Here is a 25535-nt window from a genome sequence, read left to right on the forward strand (position 1 = left end):
TTTGATTGTAGATGGTAACACCAGATTGAAACCGATAAACACACACTCTCTCTTTGTCTGTTTCTCACTGCCACCAAAAGGTACTACCCCTGCGACCGCAACCTGTCTTGGAGTGTGGGCGTCCTGCATTACAGTGATGAGGTGAAGATCATGAGTGAGCTCATTAGCATCCATGAGGCTGGTGGTAAACCCAAGCTGAAGAAAGCCATTCAGGACATCCGCTACATTGGCAAGGGCACGCACACTGACTGTGCCATCTCAGCTGCGACAGGTCAACTTATGACTGGGTAAGTCAACCAACAGGTAGGCCGTAAACTGTGGCAGAGTGTTGAGAGTGTAATAAACCCCTGTTTCATGCCCCAGCAAAGTCTTCATAAATGCTTGAACTTGACTTAAATGCCTTGGCTTAACTGCATATCATGGTCAAAGAGTGTTCTATTACACTGAACTGTATAGCATTCCATAATTTAAAATATCTCCTTGGCTCAAAATTATACGTATCTAGTCTCCATCTCTGTATCCAGATCATTTTGACTTTACAGTCTAACCGTGCCTAACTTCACATCCATTGTTTAGCTCCCCCCTCCAAGGGAACAAATACATGGTTGTGGTAACAGACGGCCACCCTTTTGATGGTTACAAGGAGCCGTGCGGGGGAATCAGCTATGCTGTCTCTGAGGCCCGGGGGATGGAGATCAAGATCTTTGGGGTGGCCATCACCCCCGATCACATGGTAATGTGGAGACCGAGAGTTGTTTTCAATGGAGTACACTGCATGAACTGCATGTCTGAAATGCCTGTGGTTAGTCATTGTTTATCCTCCAAATAGGGTTCCCAGTGATTGTCATTTCATTCGGTATCATCTCTTACTCCTCAGGACGATCGCCTCAGTGCCATAGCAACAGATATCAGGTACCGTTACAACCTGTCTGCCACCAGCAATAACCCTGAGGTGGTGAGGAACACCATAAACACCATCGTCTCCACCATTGTGAGTGAGGATCTGATCTTTTCTTTATAAAAGGGTAGAACAGAAGAGTAATTTCTGTTTAAACCAACCGGCTCATCCAAAATCTGTGTCTGATCAGTTTGTGATTTTTTTTGTCTTTCATGCCTTTCATTCCTCTCCCTCTCCCTCTATCTCTCTCTCACACACACTCACTCACTCACTCACTCACTCACTCACTCTCACCCTCACACACACACACACACACACACACACACACACACACACACACACACACACACACACACACACACACACACACACACATACACACAAATCTTCTCCCCCCCTGGCTTTCCTGTCTCTCATGTAACCCCACAGTACAAGGACTCGGAACCTTTGGTGAGTCATGAAGTATTGAGTTACAAATAAAAACATTATCATGGCCTCTAGTTAAATGTCTGAGAAACATTCTGAAACTCTGTTCTTGTCCAGCAATGGCTGTGAAAGGGCGAAATGTAAAGGCTAAGCTCTGGCCTTTAAACATTGCTATGCAGATTTAAATTGCAGCGTGATTCATTTTCATTTTTGATTCTGTTTCAGTGCTGTTCATATGAATGCAAGGTGAGTTACTGTTCTTTATCAGTGTACTGTATGTGCAAACTGTTGTTAACGTTACAAATACTGAGGGGCAAAAGAGTGTTCCAGCAGAGTGCCTTTACCCCTCATACACCAATCGCTAATAAATCTACTGTCTTTATTTCTGTTAGATGTAATGGGGTACGATCTCTCAAAACCTCATTTGTTAAAAAAAATATAGACTCACAAAAGAGGTGCTAAATCACTTTTAGTTTCTCATGCTAGTTCATAGGAAAATATTAATCATGCTTCATGCCTCTCTCATCATACTAAAAGGATGTTTGTGAAGTAATCTCATACGATTCAGTGAAGATTTCCCCATAAATGTATGTGCAAGTATGCTTCAAAGTGATAAATTGCAATGTGGCTAACATAAACCTTAAGGGCCTGCTTGACAGTGCGATAGGGTTATCACATTGAGATGATGTAATGTCAGCTCTTAACAGACATCTGCTCATATTCATAGGCCCCTAGAGGACCAGCCGGAGGTGGAGGAGGCGGAGGAGAAGTGGTAACGCCCCCTCTTTCTTTATTGTCTTTATGTCATAATGCACCACCACAGGCATTTTGGGGCGTAGCACAAGCATCTTCAGAAGACACAGCTTAAGGCTGAATGTCTGGGAAGTCACCTTTCTCCTCTGACGGATTACGCAGTGAGCTGTCCTGTGTGCAGAGGTATTTAGGATAGCCATGACCACCACTGGGGCATTTGCACAGGTGTGGTTGGGGGTTGATGGAGGGTGTTTGGGGTTTGTGTAAGGGCATGTTTGACAGACGTCCAAACAGGCAGCCATCTTTGAATGTGTTCTGTAAACACAGAGGGGGGCCCTGTTCCCTTCTTATATTTCAGCCTATTGGAATGGGGCGAACCACAATGCCTGGGGGTACATAGGGGTCAGTCTGGTTTTGTGTGGGGGATGTTCGTGTGTGCATGCATACTGTGTGTGTGTGTGTGTGTGGTTGGGCGGTCATGCATGACTTTGGGGTATAAAAGTGTGGTTGTATTTGTACATTACTCTCTCTCTGTGCGTGTGTGTGTGTGTGTGTGTGTGTGTGTGTGTGCTTGTGATTCTTACCATGCACGGTCCGCATAGTTTGCTGGACTTAATTTGGTTGTTTTCACACAATTTGAAGCATATGTTAACAACTTCTCTTAACCTATACATGCAGTAAACACTTTTATTGAAAGCAAATGTGGATGGCCAGGGACCACCTACTCAGCAAATGTAAATTTAACACAAGTGGCTTGCCGATTTATAAACACATCCCGGTAATGTTTCAAATGTTGAAAAGTAATTTTCTACTGTAATGACTGACTTTTACATATGAAATTATAAGGCAAACGTCATTCTTCTGGAAAGTTAAGCTAAATGCTGTAATGTGAGGATGCTTTAAAAAAAATAATGACTTGAATAGATTTTACTTCAGACATCACAAAGCAACACAAAAACACATATGCATGAAAAAGAAATTTGCTAAGGCTTGTGTCTAGGGTGCAATTCTTTTACTGCAGTCATTTGTGGTTGGGAGGCATTCCATTTGATCCTTGAGGGCAACCAAATTATGAAATCAGATCTGATGTTGTCTTTGTTCTTATCTTACTTAAACCACTTTGGTATGTTGGTATTGTTTTAGATTGTTTAGATTGTTGTAAGTGTGACGGTCTTGATGCGACCGCACATGAACAGCGCACACCTGCCCCGTATTTGCAACAGCTAGCGCACACCAACACTCCTATCTGCATGCACACCCACACATAAAGATGCACAAACCGGATTACACGAACTTCAAGTAAGTAGGCTAGGACACCAATCTTTGGTTTCCACCATTTATTCAAGTGAGCAGAGTTGGTGCACCAACAGAGTTTAATGAAATATGGATAAATGGATTACCGACAGGTTGGCTGTTCGAGTCCTCAGCTAGCTGGTCAGTCCGACGCAAGAAAAACGTCCGCCGGTAGAATGTGTTTATTTATTACATAGTTATTTCTATGTTTTAGCATACACTGAACCCACATTTTGACGGTAAACCGAGGCTCGGTCCGTCACAATGAGGTTACCTGGTATAGGAAAAGCTCTTCTGAGGAGAGTTTCCAGACGGTAATCTCAGTGAAAACTGACCTGAAGTACAGTCTAGCAATGCCAGGCTGGAGGTTTAAACCATCTGCTGGGACATCATTAACAACCTTCCCTAGTATATAACCTAAAATGATGGGGGTGGTACTGCTGGAAGTTTGTTTTTTAAATTGCTTAATCACAATTAAATCAGCAAATGGTGGAAAAGGGGTGTGCCTGGGGGCTTAAATCTCCTCAGATCTTTGGTGACTAATGAGCCAGTGCTCTGTTGGGGCACTTCAAACATGCCTGCCAGATGTTCTTGAGTTTTTGTGTACACAAATGTGATGCCTGAAACAGACCATCTACAACAAATCTACAATCATTTAGGGCCGTCTGAAATGGTTAACACAGTAATGTTTAATTAAAGCGCTGTAATGTTTTGTGTTTCCAGGGAACTCCAGGAAGACAAGGGGTTGCTGGGAAGCCTGGTAGTCTTGGAGCTAAGGTCAGCAATGTTTTGGCAGACAGACTAAAATGGTTTATATAGTTGTCTTACAAGAAGGGTTTAGTGTTCCTGTACTTTTCAATATGTTTTGTAAAAAAAAAGTTAAATGTTTTGGTTTTGTATTTAATGACAGGTGTACCTCTGAAAAGAAACAGTTACTGGTACATCTGTGACACTTGCCATCACATGGCAGAAATGAACTAATTCACAAATGCACAGTGAATGAAGTCAAGTATCTAAATTGAAGAATGTTCGGAGTCTAACTTCAACAAGTTATTAAATTCAGGAAACACTCTTGCCTATAATCTCTGAAGATATTGCTTTGTTAGAAGTTAGGGTTTATTTTCTAAGGCCAACATGGCATCAACATTAAAGTCATTGATTCTAGAAAGTACTCAGGAAAGGACCCAGATTAAGGTAGTGTGGATGACAAAAACATTTATACTTTTGACCAATTTGTGTGTTTGATTACGGTGCCACTGACTTTGAACCTATGTGTTATTATCAAACTACATATTTTGCTGATGTATGTGTGCATACATGCATTTCCTACTTATTGTTTTCCCATGATCCACTTCTAGGGTACAGCAGGTGACCAGGGACCTCCAGGACACAGAGGAGAAAAGGTCTGTGTTTTAGTTTATTGGACCCTAGCAATATTAAAAGTGAAATATGCCAGCAGTCTCTTACTAACCTCTGTCTCTTGTCTGTAGGGAGACAGTGGTCCAACTGGCGACAGAGTAAGTTTCTTTAATTTCTTAGTTTGATTGTGCAAGCAATTATGAGGAATGTAATAGTAGTAGTATACAGGAGGGACATACCTTTTCCAATGTCTTTCCTTAGTCTTTAAAAGTCTTAGGTTTCAAAAATGATAAATATATATTTGTTTTCTTTTTACCTCACAGGGTCCAAGAGGCTCATCTGGACAAAAGGTTTGTAGTAGCTGCTCTTAAGAAATAAGGTTTACTTTGGATGTTCACGTCAGTTTACCATTTCAGTTAAGTGTTTCTTCGTTTCTCCATGCATGTGACATTCTTTTCTTGTTTCATTGTTTCTTGACAGGGAGAGAAAGGGCAGAATGGCGTGGATGGAAAAGATGGAATGATGGTTGGCTGCTTTTGTCTTTTCATCATGACTGATCCACATATGGCCCTTAATGCTGCACATTTAACAAGGGGCCTGGCATATAAATGGGGAAAACAAAACAGTCTTGCAGCCCAGTGCTCATAAACATGTGCTATTACATCAATTACATGTTATTTACATCTTAATAATCTGCTTTGATTAGATTTAAAATCATGCACAGCACACCATGCAAATTGTGCGATGCCCAGCTTCTTATGCATAGCTGGGGGAGTGGAACTCACATTGATGGAAGGAGAAAAAGCAAAGACATTGAAAGCAAAGCATTGGCAAAACGTTGTTTTGAAGAAAAATGTGATGACATCACCAGCTTTATCAGTTGGAATACCGACAATGTTTTCACAAGACAGCTTTGGAAGCTTTTAGAATGTGAGACTGAGGACAACCAAGAGGCCATAGTAAAAAAAAAGACTTTCCTGTTTCAGTCCAGTCACTCTGCAAATGACTGTTACTTGGAAAACAACAATAGCATTTGGCAGTTACATTGACCTAATTTGCTTTTTTACTTAGATTAAGGAGTATTATTTCAGGTGTATTTTTTTTGGTTCATCGTTAATGACGATGAAAACCCTCACACGTTGTCATGGTAACACCTGAAGCTCTCCACCATTCCCTCACACTCTGAGGTAACATGTGGAGGAAGTAAACCAGACACTAACAGTCGCGATATCTTACCGCCCATTTTGTATTTACTCCTTGATGTGGGTGTTTACAGTAACCAGAAGAGTTTATATAGCCATTTAAGATAAATTCTCTGTTGGCCTTGGGCCAAAGAACAAGAGACCACTGAATTTAAAAAAAAAAAGACTGTTCCTTTGTGTTTCACGTGAGGCTTGCAGTGATCCCAAGTTTATGTTGCCAAATGTTTCCAAATGTGTCGCCTGTGCATTAGAGTTCCAACGAGAGCAGACAAGTCACATGGTTGAGAGGTTGAACAAATTAGACATGTGGTAGTATTTTTCTCTTGGATCTGGCCGAGCACGGGAGTCATCCCCCTGCAAGTCCAGATGGTCTGCATACTGTCTGAGAGCATCTTGATAGTTGTCTCAGACCAGTGGCGTAGCGGGGGTTTTGGCCGCCCTGTGCGGTAGCCAAATTCGCCCCCCCCCCTTCAAGGAGGATTTCCTACTGGTGCTATTTTTTGTTATTGTTGTCAATATGGGCTATGCATATGTAAAATGCATGGTAAAGAAGGCGGTGTGGACAAACGTATCCACTTTGAGCTGGTTGCTATGGTTACCTAATTATGATAGCTAACTAGCTAGCCAAGGAAACTTAAAATAACTTTAAACGATTTAAATGGAAGAGTTCCATTTACATAAAATGATAGCTAGTTATCTATCTGATGTTATAGTCTCCTCGATTTAACTTATACAAACCCTCAAGGTGCCTGTACAACTTTGTATGAACGAGTTCATATTCATGAGTTCATATTGACTCATATTAACACGAAGAGTTCAGCGCACGTATTACCTTACCTATGTGTGTGTAACGAATGCTGATATGAAATATGAAAACAACCAGTAGACACATCTATGTGTATAATGTTCTTCAAAAACTTAGCATACCCTGCTTGAAAATGTTGCAGAGTGCAGTCCAGAAGTAAAATTTAGCACTAAACACAAAGACGTTCCACCAAGATGTTCAAACGCGCAGGTCGTGGGAGATTGTTTACAAACTGTCGAACTAATACGTTGCAAACTGGACGCTTGGGAGACCGCGCTACTACAAAACAGCACCATATTCTAAATTCGGCAATTTGGGAAAACAACTATTATCAAAAAAATTAAAATAAAAATCACAAGAAAGTAATACAATTACAGTATTGGCCGCCCTGTGCGGGCCGCACACCCCGCACACCCCACGCTACGCCACTGTCTCAGACAGTTCAGGGAAAAAGAGGTGTCAAAAATAAATTGTAAAAAGTACAGCTACATGAAAAGTTTCTTGAATGCCTCAGAGCAGCGTTGTAAACAGAGACCCAAATAAACACCTGGTAACTACTCCTAGAGCAATCACGACTCGATCAGTTCCACAACTGACCTTTGACATGAAGGGCAACTCAATCACACTTCAAAAGGATGGCAGTAATCTATTCAGCGTGACCAGAATGGTTTTGAAACACACATTCTACTCAGAGAGTGCATGAGTTTGTACTCTGCTATAGCAATTGCAGGTCTGGCCATGAAATCAATTAACCTGGGAAGGATGTGAAAAGAACAGAAGGTTGGAAAAAAAGAAAGAAAGAATGAATGAATGGAGAAAAAGGAATGCCCTAACTTACTGAGATCAGAATGAAGAATGTTGGAGATAAAACCACTACTTTCTAAATGAAAGAAACGAATCATCCACTGTCCCTCGGCCTCTTGAACGCCTGTGGTAAGAGCGGGTAGTAATAGTTGGCCGGTGTAGTCAGTACTTGATGGACTGAGATGCAATCGTGAAACCTTGTTTTATGAAACCTGTTGTTTTGCCAGAAGTTTGATTTATAGAGTTCTCATTAAATGGCAGGTCCTTTGATAGAGTAATTAGACGATAACAATCACCTGGGCTTTAAAGTCATGACATTTTACAAGACTCTGGCAACAGTGAGAACATTATGGACATATCATTAAATGTCAGGAATGGTTATGTGTGGAGTTTTTACCACACATGCACACGCAAAAATACACACATACTGTACACACATGTAACTGTGTTGTTATATTAATATGCAGGGGGAGCCAGGAATGGTTGGCTTGTCAGGCTGCAAAGGAGATGATGGAACAGAGGTAAGTTTCCTTTGATCAGTTTCCCAGTCCTACATTACTGTGATTTTCTCCCCCAGTTTTCTCTCTCTGTCTCCCCGACACACCTCTGTGCTTATTCATCATGGCTGTTTGGCTGTCTTCTACACACTCCTCCACTTGTTTATCACGGCTGAACCGGCACTCACCCCCCACCCCAGCCCTGCGCGTTTAGCCCAAACTGCTTTAACCCCCCTTCTTTTTCAACCTAAATGTTGGTCTGTCTCCCATTTTACACATGTACATGCAAATCCAACAGCCACTTAAAATGTGCATCCTTTTCTGTTTGGCTATCCTCATGTGTCAGTCATGGCGCCTTGTTCTGTTCTGTGTGCGGGTGTGTCAGTAATGGTTCACTGATTAGTTTGTTGCTCTGCCAGAACATTTTTTGGCATTCAAGAGCCTCCCTGGGGAAAGAAAACCTTGTTTGGCGATATGCTCTTTCTTGCTGTTCATTCTCTGTTAGAGTAGTGCAAACAAACATGCCAATGGTCTCTCACAGTCAAGTATAATTGTATGTATTTTCATGGACTGCTCTGCTGCTGTGTATAACTGCATTATTTTAAAGAGATAATCTATGATGAATAATGTATTCTCGATCTGTAAATGTCCTGGGTTGTCCAGGAATTGGAGTGCTGCTTTCGGTGTCATCAGGTCACATTCCAGTCCTAACTTGGATGTAAAAACTCATTACTGACTGCATAGTCATATCAAATCAAAGTAAGGAGCTGCCTCCAATGTCTGCATTGTACTATTTTTAACAGGGTGAGCCAGGCCCTCCAGGACAAAGAGGAGACCCAGGCTCATTTGGAAGTCTGGGTGAAAAGGTAAAGCTTTGCTAAATACATCATCATCTGCACATTTCACTTTTGATTGCCATTTCAGTGAACCCAGTGAACCGATTGGTGTAGAACACATTCATAATCCAATCCGTTAACTTTAGAGCAATTTCAAGACTATATAGAGACATCACATGTAGAACTCTTATCTTTTTAATTAATCCCTGAGAACCATATAAGGATTTTAGATTTTTTTTGAAGACCAAGTAAGTATGTTTCGAAACAGCTTCATACCATACAAATCCAAGTGAGCTGCTCAGGGAAACATGGAGGTGATTCACCGTAGATTTGATTGATCTTGACCAAGAACTTATCTCAGTGTCTGTGTCTAGGGAGAACTTATCTCAGTGTCTGTGTCTAGGGAGAAACTGGACCAGCTGGATCTCCAGGACTGCCTGGGGTACCTGGACCCACTGGAAAAAAGGTAACCCCCAACACAACCCCTCCCATCCACCAAATAATACAGTAATTAGCAGTTAATTGTAAGGAATTACTTACGAAAACTTTTTTCTTGCATCGGTAAAGGGTGATCCAGGCTCATCTGGCACAAGAGGCAACAAGGGAGACAGGGGTGATGATGTAAGTGATCATGCTATGTTTACCTTTCTGTCGAAAGTTTCATGCAAAGTCTCAAAACATTTCACCATATGCCAACATCTATTATTTTGATATAAATGATATTACCTACAAGAACCCAGTATACTGTAGGCACTGCTACACAAAGAGATGTAACATGTATTGTACTGGAGCAAACATCTGCCAGATATGTGACCCTCAAAGGATTAGAAAATACTTTCTGAGGATTATGTAGTATGAAGTCTCAAACCAGCCAACAGTTAGCAACCATCACACAACTTTGACCAGAACATCACCTTCCTCTTAGACCATGACCGAGAATGCATGCACAACAAAGCATTCTGTAGCCTTTGTGGACTTAACTATTTTGTTTGTGGGCTTAACTGTTTTGTTTTGTCAGAGAAAGCCATGGGAATGTTGCTAACCCTTAGCCATCTGGACCACAGAGTAGTTTCCTGTTGGGACAGCCTTGGTTTGTACTCAAGCATTAAATGTCACAAACAACATCACTGGTGCAGTGACAGTTATGTAAGGGATAATGTATTGTCCAGTCCAGATAATGTAGAGTGCATTATTGTACGACTCCTCAGAATATTGCAGGAAGTTCATTCGAATTGAATAGGCTATCCCAATGTTCGGAGGTCTTATATTGCTTTAAATTGACCACCGCAAAAAATGAATGAACGCTGCTATTGGCAACAGGTTTTCATATAATTCTGCAAGTAGTCCATTCACTTTTCATAATGGATGTTCAGTGTAACTTGAAGTCAGCAAACTTGAAGAGCTATTTTCTCAGTGGAAGCCAAGAAACAGCAACAAAATCACTCAAAAAGACATATATTGGAGGAATGTCTTTTATTGCTTAGGCAAGTAACCGTACAATAAGCAGGGTGTTGTATAATCCGCTGGTCAGTATCGGAAAATAAATCAATTCAGGACAAAACAAGTCCTGTTCATCATACTGACAGGCGGACTATACATTATCCAGAATCTAGAATTGTTTTACAAATTATTGTCAAGTTTATAGTATTAAAATACAGTGAACCCATGGTTTTGCAATGTACCTGACATCAAAATATAAAGTACAGTAGATTAGGTCTGACATAATTTCTGATGGTATTCATGTTAATATTGATTCATGATTATAACAATGATATATATATAGTATTCAATTGTATTCAAAGGTATTCAACTAGTCTCTCACATACTTTCATAGTCATTGTGACTGTGCCATTCTGAGGAACTCTTATCCCAAGCCCCAGTTGTGTTCCAAGATATCAAACTTAATTGATTCCATATGTACTTCTTGATGAATCAGTCTCACATTTCTGAGGATTATGTCAACAGGTGGCGTATTACAAGGTTTTGTATAGTCATATGCACATGTAAGCACAGTACTATCAAATTTCATTCCCAGGTTCACTTTGTGTTAAAGGTGCAGTTTATAGTCTGCAGCATGATGATGTAATTGTGAGTGTGACTGAAAGTTTTACAATATGTCATATGTATGTGTGTTGTACACATTTTGCATTCCTGCCCTAACGTTCTATTGAATTTGTCTGTTAAGTATAGTTGATGCTCACTTTAGTAAACATGCAGTAGGCTTTAGAAAACACTGAGTAGATGTTTTGGAAGATGGTGCACATACAAAAGTAAATTTCTTAAGCAACTGCATAATATCTGTTGTTTGTATGTGACTATGCGTACTGAAAGTACATACCGGTAATCACTTATGAATGTATATAAAAAATGTGGTGGAGAAACTAATATAATAATTTCTTTCCAGGGTGATTTTGGTGCTTCAGGGTCTCCTGGATCAGAGGTAGTGTATTTATGGGACTCATTGCCAACTGCAAATATATCCGCTCAACCTTACATCTGTGTTGTACAGCCAAACATATCAAATCGTCTGGCACACATCCCACATTTAATAGCCCTAATAGACTTATTTTAAGCACCCTACTTTAAATAACTGGGTCTACCTCTATGAGGAACATTAAGTAAACTTTTCCATATACATTAGGCCACTGTCCAGCCTCAGCTGAAATAGTAGTAAACAAAGGGATTCACATGGTGGGCAATTTGGAAAATCAGAATCTAAAATAGAATCATGGAAGTAAAGTTCTCTTTGAGTGTCCAAACACTTGCACATCACCTTACCTTATTTAAGGTTGAATAAATCATTACCTGGTTGGTTTGGTAATGCAATTAATTAATTTAATTGACTCAACAGAAACATTGCTTAGTTTAGAAATAAGGCTTAAAGGATTCCTAAAAAGTGAATGTAGTGTGGTACTGTCCCAGGCAGTCATTAAGCTGTCGTGTCTTGTCTTATGTTATGTCTTGAAGCTCTGTTACTGGAAGAGTATATGAGTAAACATCCCAGGCACAAGTTCACAGATGGTACCAATAGTGAACATGAGTGCTTACAAAAGTATTATTTTCTCTGATGTAGGCCACCAAGGCCTGAAGTGGTTGTGGTTAACAGAGACATTACATTTGGTCTTATAGAACATTAGTACAATATACATTAACGTGGTGTCTGTCCTGATCCTAATCTCCACAGGGTGGGAAAGGGGAGAAGGGTCTAAGGGGACCTCCTGGGATCCGGGGCGGACCAGGCGAGAAGGTATGTCACATGACACTGAAGATTTTCATACAATTCATAGTAATGTACTTGTTCATGTTTTATATATATATATATATTAGTGCTGTCAAACGATTAAAATATTTAATCGCGATTAATCGCATTTATGTCATAGTTAACTCAAAATTAATCGCGATTAATCGCAAATTTTTATCTTTTTTATTTTTATTCGTTTATTTTTTTTTCCATCATTTTATTTTTATTTGAATGCCCTTATCAACATGGAAAAGTTGATTGGCTTGCTTTATGCAAATGTTTTATTTTATTGAAAACCAATATTGCCAAACAGGGCGGTACAAAATAAAATTATAAAGTGCACATTTCAGGTAAACAAAGACTCAGCCTAAAGTGCAGTTAAACCATGGCTTAATATTTTCTTTTTTTCAAGTTTGCTGGGAACATAGCAGTCAGGCCTCTTATTTCAGAAACATTGAACCGTAACAGTTAGGTTACCAATAAAAGTACTTCTTTACTTTCAGCCAGCTGCCTGTTGACATTTTCAGACAACAGTGAAGCTCGCTTCTTTTGCACAACACAACTTTTAAAAGTAAACTTTCCATTCAGAAGCTTTTTATCATCCATTTCGCCGTATCGCGCTCACCATTCACTTAAACCGTAACATTCGCCTACTACACAGTTTGCGAGGCCAAAAAGAATGTTTATCTAAAAAAAAAAAAAAAAAAAAAAAAAAAAATTGATTAAAAAAAAATTCGCGTTAATCTCGCGATAAAAAAAATTAACGGCGTTAAAATGGGTTTGCGTTAACGCCGTTAATAACGCGTTAAACTGACAGCACTAATATATATATATATATATATTATATAAATATACTGTATATGCATTTGGAAACTCATTCTTATAGATGTAATACTGTTCCTTCTGTAAATGTCTTGGCTGAAATGAGTCCAGTACTCGAGGCCAGCTCTTTACTCATCTGAACTCATTGGTTTATTCAAATGAAGAGTCCTCCCCAGTATTCTCTGCCACTCATCTGGATTTACTATCAAGCACAATATTTTATAACAGTACATAACAGCTCTGCTGTGGCTGGCTGTGAAGGGACACTTACTCTTTTCTCAGGACAGCATAATTATTTAATGATAATGGTAGAGTTGGCAGTTCTATATTTACAGCTGGCGGCTTGGTGGTGAAAATGAGCTAAATTAAAAGAGTTCTCAAAATATGGTGCTAAATCCGCTGTAATTGTGAGCACAGAAATCTTGAATCTGGACCACAGTGTATTCACAAAGGTCTGCAAATGGTCTCTATTGTGCTGTCAAGGAACGGACCGACACAGAGATGGTAATTCTTGAGAAACAGAGTTTATTGCAAATGGAACAGCCAGATGACAAACGAGACAGACCACAGGTTGTAGGGAACACAGATGACGAGGAAACAGATCCTCTTGCACGTAGGCAAAACCCTAGGAGGGGCGCAGGCTCGAAGCTCTGGATGAAACTCAGGAAACTGGCACTGAAGGCGCAGAAAGAAACAAAACAGAGTCTAACTCTTTAACTGAACTAAACTATCTACTTCAACGCCGCAGCGGAAAACAAAACACGAGTCACACTCGGCAGAGCTATATACAGAACTATAACTAAGGCTATGAACAGAGCAAAGGCAAACTCGAATGCGAACTATGGTGATACTTATCAAATGCCAGGCAAGCAGGAACTCAAAGGTAATCCGTAATGTGCGATACCAGACACAGAGTGAAGGGAGTGCGAGGTACTGTATAAGTAGGGACAGTGACAGGTGTGGGTGATTAGTAAACAGGTGTGGGTGATTAGTATTCCAGTGAGTGTGAACGCGGTGCAGATGAGCGGGTGGAAACCAAAGCTGGCTGGTGGCTGGTGCAGGTCCGGGCTCTGACGTGACATGTGCAGAGCAAACCATTGTTAGTCGACAGGGTTGCCCATGAAATCTCTTTGGTCTCACCTTGAATGATTCAGCTGTCCAAAATAAGCTAAAAAATACAAAATAAAGTTCTTTGGAGGAGTGCATGTGTGGTATGAATTAAACCTGAAAACTCATGAACGTCTTGTTTATTGGCTCTTAACGCCATTACTCTGATATGTTGGCCCCAAAACTTTGATTACCACGTGGTGTCATGCATTAATGGTTCAAATGTATGACTATGCAGCATCAGACTGTTTCAAAATGAAAGTGTTGACCCATTTGCACTCCAGGTTTAGCAGGGAGTTTGGACTGATTTTCATGACAGCGTCTCATTCCGTTTCTAAATTACTCATGGTACTGCATGTTCGCTCGTCAGTTTCCATTATAAGCATGTTTTGGAGTCAGTGAGATTTCTGTTCTGTTGTAAGTGGACAGCGGCAGGCAAAATAAATTCTATCTATAGTCAATAAACTGTTTGGCAGGCTGAGATTATACTGAAAATGTGTTTGTCTGGGCAGCAGTCATTTTATCTGGTGTGGCCTGTTTCTCTACAGGGTGAATTTGGGCCTCCAGGGGCCCAGGGACATGAGGGCCCATCGGGGGAAATAGGAGCAGTGGTAAGCTATGTTGTCTGGTCTATTGGTCAATTAATAATGACGTGTGTGTGTGTGTGTGTGTGTGTGTGTGTGTGTGTGTGTGTGTGTGTGTGTGTCTGTGTGTGTGTGTGTGTGTGTGTCTGTGTGTGTGTGTGTGTGTGTGTGTGTGTGTGTGTGTGTGTGTGTGTGTGTGTGTGTGTGTGTGTGTGTGTCTGTGTGTGTGTCTGTGTGTCTGTGTGTGTGTGTGTGTGTGTGTGTGTGTGTGTGTGTCTGTGTGTGTGTCTGTGTGTATGTGTGTGTGTGTGTGTGTGTGTGTGTGTGTGTGTGTGTGTGTTTGTGTGTATCCTTTATCTGGTAAAGTGAAATGACACAGCTGTATGCTCAGACAGGTTGTGTGATATGACACAGACAAACGTTCATTTGTGGTTTTAGACTCATGTCAACAGAATACAATGCGATAAACTTTGATCAAAACAGTACTGGCAAAAATGGTATAAAGCTAAGTCTTGCTTGAACACTCGTCATGCAATGAAATGTCTGTGTCCTTAACAAAGTCTGTGTGTGTGTGTGTGTGTGGAAACTGCTCAGACTCGAGCCACATCTGTACAGGGGTTCAGCATTGGACGTCCCTTTGACTATTGGACCATTGTTTGATTGATTCTGTTTTCCGACAACACAGTGTTTTCTATGGCCTTTCTTCAGACTGTGCCTTCTGCCTGTGAGTCTGTGAACCCAGTGTTGTCTTCCCCTGTGTGTGTGTATGTGTGTGTGTGTGTGTGTGTGTGTGTGTGTGTGTGTGTGTGTGTGTGTGTGTCTTTTTGTCTGTCATGCAGGGTGCAAATGGAGTTTCTGGTCTTAAAGGTTACAAGGGAGAACCAGGCCCTGCAGGATCTGAAGTATGAACATTACACTTTTTTAATTATTTATGTTTATTCTAGCTCTCTTTATCAGACTTTCAGTGACACAGACCATCTAACATGCTCTTGCTAAGCTGGCCTCATGTTGCTATGCATACAATCACTCAATGCAGTCAGTGATCAAATTGTAATATTTTGTATTATACACGTTATTGTGTGAGTTGGATCGTATAAAGTGATGACCAACAATATCGTTCGCCATGTCATTATTGTTAGTGTATAGTTTTTACAGTTTACTGTGGTTGTTATCATTGGCCTTAAAACATGTATACTGTGCTGTCAATGCTACATGAAGTTACATGAAGTCATTTGGCTCACAGAGCACAATACTAGCCATACTGACTGAATTCCCAGCGAGCATAGGAAGTACCAATGAAATCTATACTCTCACATTACTTGAACTTGCCTTGGAGAAAAACATCTGCTCAATGTAAATATTTCGGTGTCTGTATTTTGTCGTCAGAGTGTCAAGGGTTCCAGAGGTTTGCCGGGCCCCCCTGGAGAACGTGGTCCAGTAGGAGAGAGGGTGAGTCACCGTGGCCTTGCTCTCTAAGGCCATTTATGGACTTTGTGTTTAGAATCCTCTTGATGGATACCACCTTGGCCCTGTGACTGCCGTCTCATAGTTAGAAAACCACAGCTCCAGAACACCAGGTTGATTCACTTAATCCAGTGCTCTCCCCGTACATTCCAGTTGATTACTAACATAGACAGGTGTGGCTATTTTCTGTACTGTGCATGTCTGGCTTGAAACAGCCAACAGGAGTGCATGCCGTGAGGCGTTCCCCTTGTAACATTCTCAGGGGACATGACACTTAGCACAACAATGTTGTCCAGCATCATATGATTCTCTCTGAAGTCTTCAGTGATGTGATAGAGTTCATTGCTTTTTACCCCCCCTTGAATGTAACAGGGAGAAGATGGTGTTCCAGGTGAAGGTCAGCCAGGATACGCAGGATTCCAGGTTTCTCCTCTCTCCAATTCTTCTATCTGGCTGTTGGATCTGCGTCCACACAGAATACTTCATGAGATATTCCAGTGAATATGTGGCTGTAGACCTGTGTGTGTTAATGAATCAATCTTGAATCAGACCAGTGAAACTGTGGACCTTTGCTATTGAATTTTGTAGTCAGAGCAGCTGGATTGGGATCATGTTATGAAGAGAAACTGTATCATACAGATGCTCAGCCAGTCTCTTCCACGGAACTGTGTCGGGTTTGCAGGAGCTGTAATTGATGGCAGACGCTTAAGTCTAGTTGTGAAATCCATGGTATAGTGAGATGGTCCTTTTGAACTTGTAAACTGTTTTAGCAGGACCTGAATTGTAATATAGTGATATGGTCCATTTGAACTTGTAAACTGTTTTAGCAGTTATACTCTATACTATGTATATACTCGCTTTCCCTTTATTTATTAATTCATTTCTGTATGTTCTGGCTCTCTTTATCAGATTTTCAGTGGCATGAACCATCTAATGTGTTCTTGCTAAGCCTATCACTGGAACATATATATATATATATATATATATATATATATTTAAACCTGACCTGGCCTGAGTTAGACCTTGCCTGAACCATGTATTCAAGTTGTTAATGCAAAACATGAAGCAGTATTACACAACTGGTTCATTTCCTAAGGAAAGACTGGTGATGTCCAGATGTGTCTCTTGCGGTATGGTATACATATGCAGATGATTATACAGATTGGATCAGGAATTAACAGATTTGCAGAGACATGTATGTAACGTAAGGCAGTTATACATTCCACCTGCGCTAAACCTACCTTTCAGTATGCACTGTTGCATTAATATTGTTTAAAAATATGAACCCCTATATGTTTTGCTAAAATAATTATACTTGTAACATTGCATTATAAGTTGATTATTCACTGTATAAACAACTATTTGGTTAATGTCTTGCATGGTTGCTCATGGTTACAGAAATGAACCTCGTCTACACTAGACAGGTTGCCACCTCCAGCATTTTATTTACCAATACGGGACGATCTCGTATTATAAGGGACTGGTGGCAACCCTAACTACACAGCGCTTCACCTCTGGGTGGATTTATTTGATATTGTGTTGCAGAAATCTTTGGTTAAAGCACTTTGTGCGCCACAGCTGCTCTGGTCAATCCATTCTGAGTTGTCCTGGGATTTCCAGTCCAAGCGAAGGAAGATAAACAGTTTAGCTGAAAGACTGTGACTTGCAGGGCATTTTAAAGAGGGAGTGGAGAAGGAAGTTTATAGTGTCAGAGACAATTATTTACTGCCAAATAAACATTTCTTAAACTTTTGGCGCTGTGAGGTCCTAGAATGTGAGAATTCTGGACCAGCTAGGCTGTTCAGTTGCCATAAATGTCCATAATCTTGCCACAACTCTCACCTAGACAACAATTCAATTCTCCAGATACTCTTTCCACATAGAACTTACAAAACGTACAATACGCAAATGAAAAACAACCACAACTGCTCTGCTCTCACCACCCCTCAGAATGTTAATTTAGTGTACTGTATATCAACAGGCTGTATGCTGCTACATTCATTAACTAAGAATGTTAATTTAGTGTACTGTATATCAACAGGCTGTATGCTGCTACATTCATTAACTAAGAATGTTAATTTAGTGTACTGTATATCAACAGGCTGTATGCTGCTAAGAATGAGTTGGTTTCTTTTCTGTTTTTCAGGGATTCCCTGGTCTAAGAGGACCAGCTGGATCAAAGGTATGTTTGTAGCACACTATCATGTGTACTCATTGGAAGGCACTGTTTCATGTCTGTTTTATGATATGACTGAAATAGTGACCACACACGAATGATGGACTGAAAACGGAACCATCTGAGACATGCTGATTGTAAACAGGCTCACGACGTTTATCTCAGAGTCGGTGTTTTCCAGGGAGGTTTTGCCATGAGTCCTCCGTCCAGCACTACAGCACCAGCTGGTCCCTCCCCTTCATCACTCTATTTCCCTCCCACATTATTTAAATTGTTCCCTTACACAAGCTCCCAAGAATGGCAACGATTTCACCTTTACTCTTATGCATTCCAATTCACAGGCCTTTTCCCTCTGAAGACATTTAGTACGTGCATTTGTTAATACATATTTATGTGTTAGTTGCATCTCTTAAATGACAAGCAGTATGGCTGTCATTGTGAAGAACTGTGGCCATATGTACTTTTTTCAAAAGCCAACTACTGGCTGTTCCTCTGTTACGGATCTCTTCAGCTGCCCTTCAATCTTAATCAAAACATGGGTAGTGGAGACCTTTCCTTGTGGGAATGAAACATGCATAGGGTATTGTTGTGTGCTCTCATCTGATCAGATCTGAGAGGTTTGAGACATGCAATAAATTTCCAACCACAAATCTGTATTACATTATGCATTGAGACGTGGCAGTTTAATGTTTAAGTTGGGCTTGAATCGGTTTGTTTTATTCTCTTCAAAGAGATGCATGCTGAGGAAGGGAGCAATGCCCAAAGCGACGCCTGTGAGACTGGCAGGAGTGAGCCAGATGTTGAGAGGAAACTGCTCAGACTCGAGCCACATCTGTACAGGGGTTCAGCATTGGACGTCCCTTTGACTATTGGACCATTGTTTGATTGATTCTGTTTTCCGACAACACAGTGTTTTCTATGGCCTTTCTTCAGACTGTGCCTTCTGCCTGTGAGTCTGTGAACCCAGTGTTGTCTTCCCCTGTTGACATGGCCTCTTTCCTAATGGGAACATCTGCAATAGCTTTACAAATATTACAGATGTTCACCTTAGGTCCAAGACAGTAAGACAGCAACTGTGAAAGGAAGACCACAGTGCATGCTTAGTGCACCTTTGTCCACCTCCCACACAAAGGATATAATGCATATTCTTTAGTGCGGAGTCAAGCTGTAGCTCCCCAGTGAAGTTGGGGAAAAGCAGAACAACAGGAGCGGCTACAGTTTCGAACCAACTTTGTCAAGCTGACCTCTGCCTCGTTTTTGCCAGCCCAGCTGACCATGCCCCAAAAGGGATTTCAGAGGAAAGCTGAGAGCTGTCTTGTCCAGAACTGTGTGATTTAGATGTGGCTGAGTGGAAATGTTCTCTTATGTGGCAGGGTATCAGAGGCTTCCCAGGCATGAAGGGGGATGCTGGGCTGCCTGGAGACCGTGGTGATGATGTAAGTCTGTTGCTATCCATCAACTTGTTTTTTTTTTTTAAACTACTATTTTATTAAATTATTATTAAAGGAATGCTGCTCTGTTGTGCACTGGATGAAAAAATCTGTAGTAAAACCTAAACCTGAAGTCCATAAAGAAAACACGCAAGAAAGAATACACACACATGAACAAGTAAAATATGCTGTAGACATATGTCCCAGCTGTGCCTGAAATCTGTTTTTCAAATAACATTTTTGATATTGGTGCAGTTTGCTGCCTGTTACTTACTCACAGCCATATGAGAAGGACTATACTGACATCATGGGAAGGGGATTTCAGATGGACTGCACTGACTTCCTGTGGGGAGGCCAGTTCATCTTAATAGTTTTTTTGTGTTATATATCACCATTCAAACACTGTTGAGTTGCAACATATTCAGTATATGGTTAAATACATTCTTGGTACTCTTTGTATTCTATATGAAGGTATGTATGAATTATCAGGAAGTACTCACTTCCTTCAACACTAAGCTTGCAGAGGCCTTTTTGGGTCGATCATCAGACCTCGTGTGTATAAGCTGTCACATAATTTTATAGCCAAAGTTCTCCTCTCATCGAAGATAGTGAACAAGTTCCTACACGGAGGCGCTGGTTCTTGAGAGTTGTTGTCTGGACCTAGTATGTTTTTTGTTTTTGGAGCAATTCTCTCAGTAGTGTGATGCATCTGTCTCTTGTGTGTCCCTGACCAGAACAACCTCCCAGGACAAGAGGGGCCCATTGGACCGAGGGGATATCCTGGCTTAGAAGGAGAGCAAGTATGCAAGTCCAAACACAGCAAGATGTAACCCTGCAGTGTGGAAAGTCATGATGTCTGTCATGAGTTGAGAGCTGATCCAGTGACATATTTCACACAAAAGATATTGCCCAAAAGATATTGCACAAAACCTATCGCATAAAAGATATCGCACAAAAGATATCGCACACAAGATATTGCACAAAAGATAACGCACAAAAGATATTGCACACAAGATATGGCACAAAATATATCGCACACAGGATATCGCACACAAGATATCACACAAAAGATATTGCATAAAAGATATGGCACAAAAGCTATGGCACAGAGTAGTTCATGTGTATTATGTTTCATGTAAACCTCTGCATCCCATTTCAGGGAACACCAGGACCAGTGGGACCCAGGGGTCCAGATGTAAGTCATCTCCTAAAGCTCTGGAATGGGATGTGAATGGATGTGGAAGTTTGGTTTAAACTTTAAAGGCTTGTCATGGCCCTTGTGCTGAAATCCTAAAAAAGAAAATACTTCAGTGGTGGTGATTGTGGCATTTTACTGAAACATATGGTTTGTTTTAACATGCCAACAGCGTTTACAATAGAAGACATGCGCTTTATGTCAATGTAAATAGTGTGTAGGTGCATGTGTGTTTGGTGTGTGTCTTTGTGTGTGTGTCCCTGTGTGTGTGTGTATGTGCGTGTATGTATATGTCTGTATCAGTATAATTGAAAAGTGATGTAAGGTTTTACATTTGCTCTTTTCATTTATTCAACTTCTATTTCACTTTTTTCAGGAGTGTGAGATTCTGGAGGTCATTAAAAAACTATGCTGTAAGTCAAAGGAATGTGCAACAGAATTATTTTTGGCCAGTGGTTTGATTTACAGTCTCGCCCTAGACAAATTAACTCATGAATCAAATGGCAGATTAAAGCTCCTCCTTCTCCTTCTAATCAATGACTTTGCCAAATGAAACAATTACACATGTAGTTGTATCCAAATGAGAAGCCAAAAACAAAGGTCTGAGCAAGAGAAGCAAGAGTAAGTATTTATAATACTGCCTGGACAAACAAATGTCCCTGTTGTAAGTTATGTCCAGGTGTGAGGTCATGTTTACAGTTATTGCAGAGGTGTTTACAAGTAATGAAGTGGAGGACCTGGGTGCGATCAAACTGGGACAGATTCCAGAAACTGGATTGTTTGACCGTCTAAACAGGCCTATATAAGGTACTGTTTATACAGTACTGTGCAAAGGTTGTAGGCACTTAAGTTATTTCACAAAACATTTGTCTTAGACTGTAGTTTTCTATCCTTATTAGCATTAGTGTATCAATAGGAAGTCATGTGTGTACACTACACCACTGAGCAAGGGGTGAATCAGAGAAACAGTATTTTCGGCAAGTTAAATCATTGCATTTGTTTTACTTTTCAGCTTGCTGTGGTAAGTAATGTTACTATTTGCATGACATTAAAACATTCACATGTTATACATCATTGTAACGTCATAAAGTATTGCAATCTGATAATCCACAGTCCATAGTCACTTTGCACATCTAACTGTTTTTATATCATGTCATTTTACCCGTGTAATTCTTGTGAATTCTATCCTCTTTGCTCTCTGGTTTCAATCCCATCCGCTGCTCTCCTCCCATTTGTGACGGGTTCTGCTTCATTATTTGATTTGGCGCCCGCCCAGAGTGCGAGTGTGGTCCAGTGAAGCTCCTGTTTGTGCTGGACAGCTCGGAGAGTATCGGCCTCCAGAACTTCACTCTCGAGAAGGAGTTCATCATTCGTGTCATTAACAAGATCACAAAGCTCAGCAAGAACAAGGTGAGTGGGATCATGGAAAGGTGTTTTGGTGGGAAAATGGTTTAAACAATTAATAGGCACGGTTTTGTCATTGGAGGAAAAATACATTCATTTGAATTCCATTTAGTATATCCTCCCAGAAAGGCCTGGGACCTCCAGCTATTATGAAAAGATGCGTGCCACTCAGCTAATCATTTTACACACACATACATACATACATACATACATACATACATACATACATAGATACGTACGTATGTATGTACACACACACACACACACACACACACACACACACACACACACACACACACACACACACACACACACACACACACACACACGCACGTTGCAGTTGCCCTTTTTGTTGTCAAGAATAGACATGCTTGTAAACCTGCAATCATGTGCTATCAATGTCCCGGTGCATTCTAACCATCTTGGTTCTTTCTTTCATGAATATATTTGCAAAAATAAAGATGAAATAAAATGTCCGAAAAATATCTGGAGCGTCTAAAAGAGAGAAACAAGTTCCATGTATGATGCACTGGAAAATGACCTTCACAATACAGAATTACTGTTAAAAGGCACGTTTGGCAACATAAACTTCAAACTACGCCTTGGAGCTTGTGTTGAGAACATACACACTACGGATAATGTACATAATATGATAGACTTGCATTCCTTAATGTCTTGAGGTCAAGTGCTGTGCTGAAAGTTAGAAAGGAGATGAAGTCAGTGACCTTTGAGTGATATATGAGTCAATGGATAATTGTGTGTGCAGAATGAGCCTGGCTCTCGTGTGGGTGTTGTCCAGTACAGCCATGAGGGGACGCAGGAGCTGGTGTCTATGGGTGACCCCAAAATCACCTCAATCTCCCAACTCAAAAGGTTAGGCTCCTTGGCTCCTTTCCTGGAGTCGCACACTTATGGGAGCACAGGGAAAATAATTTATAAAATATCCTGTAAACATTCTCTAAAGTCAAACAAATTCAGCCCGTCAGTCATGGTTCACATTATGAGGATGTGTAACATATCCAGGTTTTTAAATTGTCCAATTGTTAGAATGCCTCTTTAATAACATAAGAAATATAATACTATGAATTCACTCTTTTATTGAGTCAGTCTTGTATATTCTTTTTTTCTTTTTTTAGTGCAGTGAAGAATATGCGCTGGATTGCTGGGGGTACCTACACAGGTGAAGCACTGGACTTTGCTAGCAAGGCATTTAGCAACTCCCAACTTGACCACAAGGTGGCGATCGTGTTGACTGATGGCAGGTCGGACACACGGGACACAAAGCCACTGTCATCTTTGTGCAGCGTACCCAACATCAGAGTGAGTCACCTCTTCTCTGTCTTCCACTTACAGAAAGGGAATAAGAAATATGAAATAAAATAAAACCGATACACTATGCAAACACACAAATAGGTCTTGGTTGAGTCATGCTGTAAAACATTTCTAGCTATCCCTTTGTGAGCAGTTATGTGAATTCTCAGAGATGAACGCGGCTAACTCCACCCTGCAGGTGCTGGGTATAGGCATTGGCGACGTGTTCCGCAGGGCTCCTTATCACACTATGCTGGAGAAGATAACCTGCCTGGAGACGTCCACACCAGGAGTTTACCTGAAGATCCCAGACCACTCCCAGCTTCTGGAGGAGTCCCTCTTCGAAAATGTCACCAGCTATGTCTGTCAAGGTTGTCCCTCCTTACTTGCTCACATATTCCGCCTTAAAGGTTTCGTCTAAATTCCCTTGATGAACCCTTTTCAGATTTCTTCAATCTATAGATATGCCAACTGCACTAAGCCCTTTTTCCACGCACTCACAGCACCACTCATCTCTAACCTCCCTGACTTGGCACAACGGTAACTGTTTAGACAATATTCCTAACTCTAATATCGTTCACTTTCTTTTTATTTTTCAGACAAAAAGTGTCCAGACTACTCATGCCGAGGTACAGTATGCATTAGCCTTTTGTATTCATGCTCAAGATGAAAGGAATTGTGTACAATACATTTTGACTTGGACATCAGCTCCTAGAAACATCTTACAAATCATGTAGACAGAACAAGGCAATTGTTCACTGCATATATCAGTGCCAAAGAGCTCTGTCATAACATTTACATCAGCTAAAATGATTACACTGAAAAAAATCACTTAGCACACCACATGCTCTTCTTCCAGCTGACTTCAAGGAGTCGACTGACATCATTTTCGTGCTTGATGGGTCCTCCAGTGTGGGCCAGCGGAACTTTGAACGGTCAAGAGCATTTGTGGGAAACATGGCCGACCGGCTGCTGTCTGCAGACTATTCCGGACACCTGCGCCTCTCGGTCGTGCAGTACAGCGGGGCCCAGCAGCAAAGAGTGGAAGTCTCCTTCACCAGCAGGGTGGAGGACGTGCTGACCCGACTCCAGTCTGTGCGTTTCATGGACAGCGCCACAGACCTCCCGGCTGCCCTTGGCTTCTTAACCAGCACCGTGCAGAGAGAGGGTCGGCCCGGGGTTCCCAAGAAAGTGGTGATCTTCACGGACGGGAGGTCTGTGTCCACCGCCCAAGCTGATATACCCAGGGCTGCTGCTGCCGCTCTGGGGCAGAACATGCAGGTGTTCGCCCTGACTGTGGGAGAGATTGTGAACGAGACAGGAGTGTGTCAGCTGGTTACCGGGCTGGCCAGTGGCTACAGTTATGAGGCTGTGGACCGCAGAGTCCACCGACTGGCACACTACACTGACCTGGCCAGCCGGGTGGTCATGCAAAGTCTCGCCAAAAAATTGGTTAAAGCCTAAATGGCTTTAACATGCAGGCATGTATTATCATCTTAATAACTACTGGTATCAAAATTGAGAATGCTAATAAAAAAAATGCTAATGAAATAATTCTGTGACACAGGCTGCCTTTTAAGGGTAACTTGTGACTGCATACAATGTATTGATGTGGTGTGTTTGTGCTTGTTAAATACAGGAACTAGACCATGAGATTTCATTTATGCTCTAGACTAATAATTGAATAACAGGTCTTACCTAAATAAACAGTATTTGAAAGTTGTTTTGCTTATTGTGTGGTGAGTAATACTATAATTTAAATATGAAAGAAATATTCATTTGAGGTTTTGTGATTTTATATAGATACATTTGCCTACATGAAACCACTATCATCATGGATCTATGAGTAACCCATGAAAGATATTGGCATGTAAAAATACACTGGAAGACAGCATTAAATAAATGTGATGTGGAAAAATAAATTGGTG

General features: G+C 41.0%; 1 protein-coding gene across 1 annotated transcript; it reads left to right on the top strand.

Annotated features, from left to right (window-relative positions):
- On the top strand, nt 1–25529 carry LOC116222528 (collagen alpha-1(VI) chain-like). The gene is made up of 31 exons (XM_042709231.1): nt 1–287; nt 577–733; nt 878–991; nt 1328–1348; nt 4094–4147; nt 4729–4773; nt 4861–4887; nt 5053–5079; nt 5210–5254; nt 8008–8061; nt 8841–8903; nt 9277–9339; nt 9441–9494; nt 11278–11313; nt 12058–12120; nt 14592–14654; nt 15467–15529; nt 16014–16076; nt 16464–16514; nt 18238–18273; nt 19641–19703; nt 20432–20497; nt 20857–20892; nt 21269–21305; nt 21905–21913; nt 22169–22302; nt 23063–23169; nt 23433–23616; nt 23807–23978; nt 24207–24236; nt 24467–25529. The coding sequence occupies exons 1-31, from the start codon at nt 151–153 to the stop codon at nt 25069–25071; spliced, it is 2679 nt and encodes an 892-aa protein (XP_042565165.1). The 5' UTR covers nt 1–150; the 3' UTR covers nt 25072–25529.
- Nucleotides 25530–25535: the final 6 nt, after the last annotated feature.

The sequence above is a fragment of the Clupea harengus genome, chromosome 11, assembly GCF_900700415.2.
Source record: "Clupea harengus chromosome 11, Ch_v2.0.2, whole genome shotgun sequence".
Taxonomy (NCBI): Eukaryota; Metazoa; Chordata; class Actinopteri; order Clupeiformes; family Clupeidae; genus Clupea; species Clupea harengus.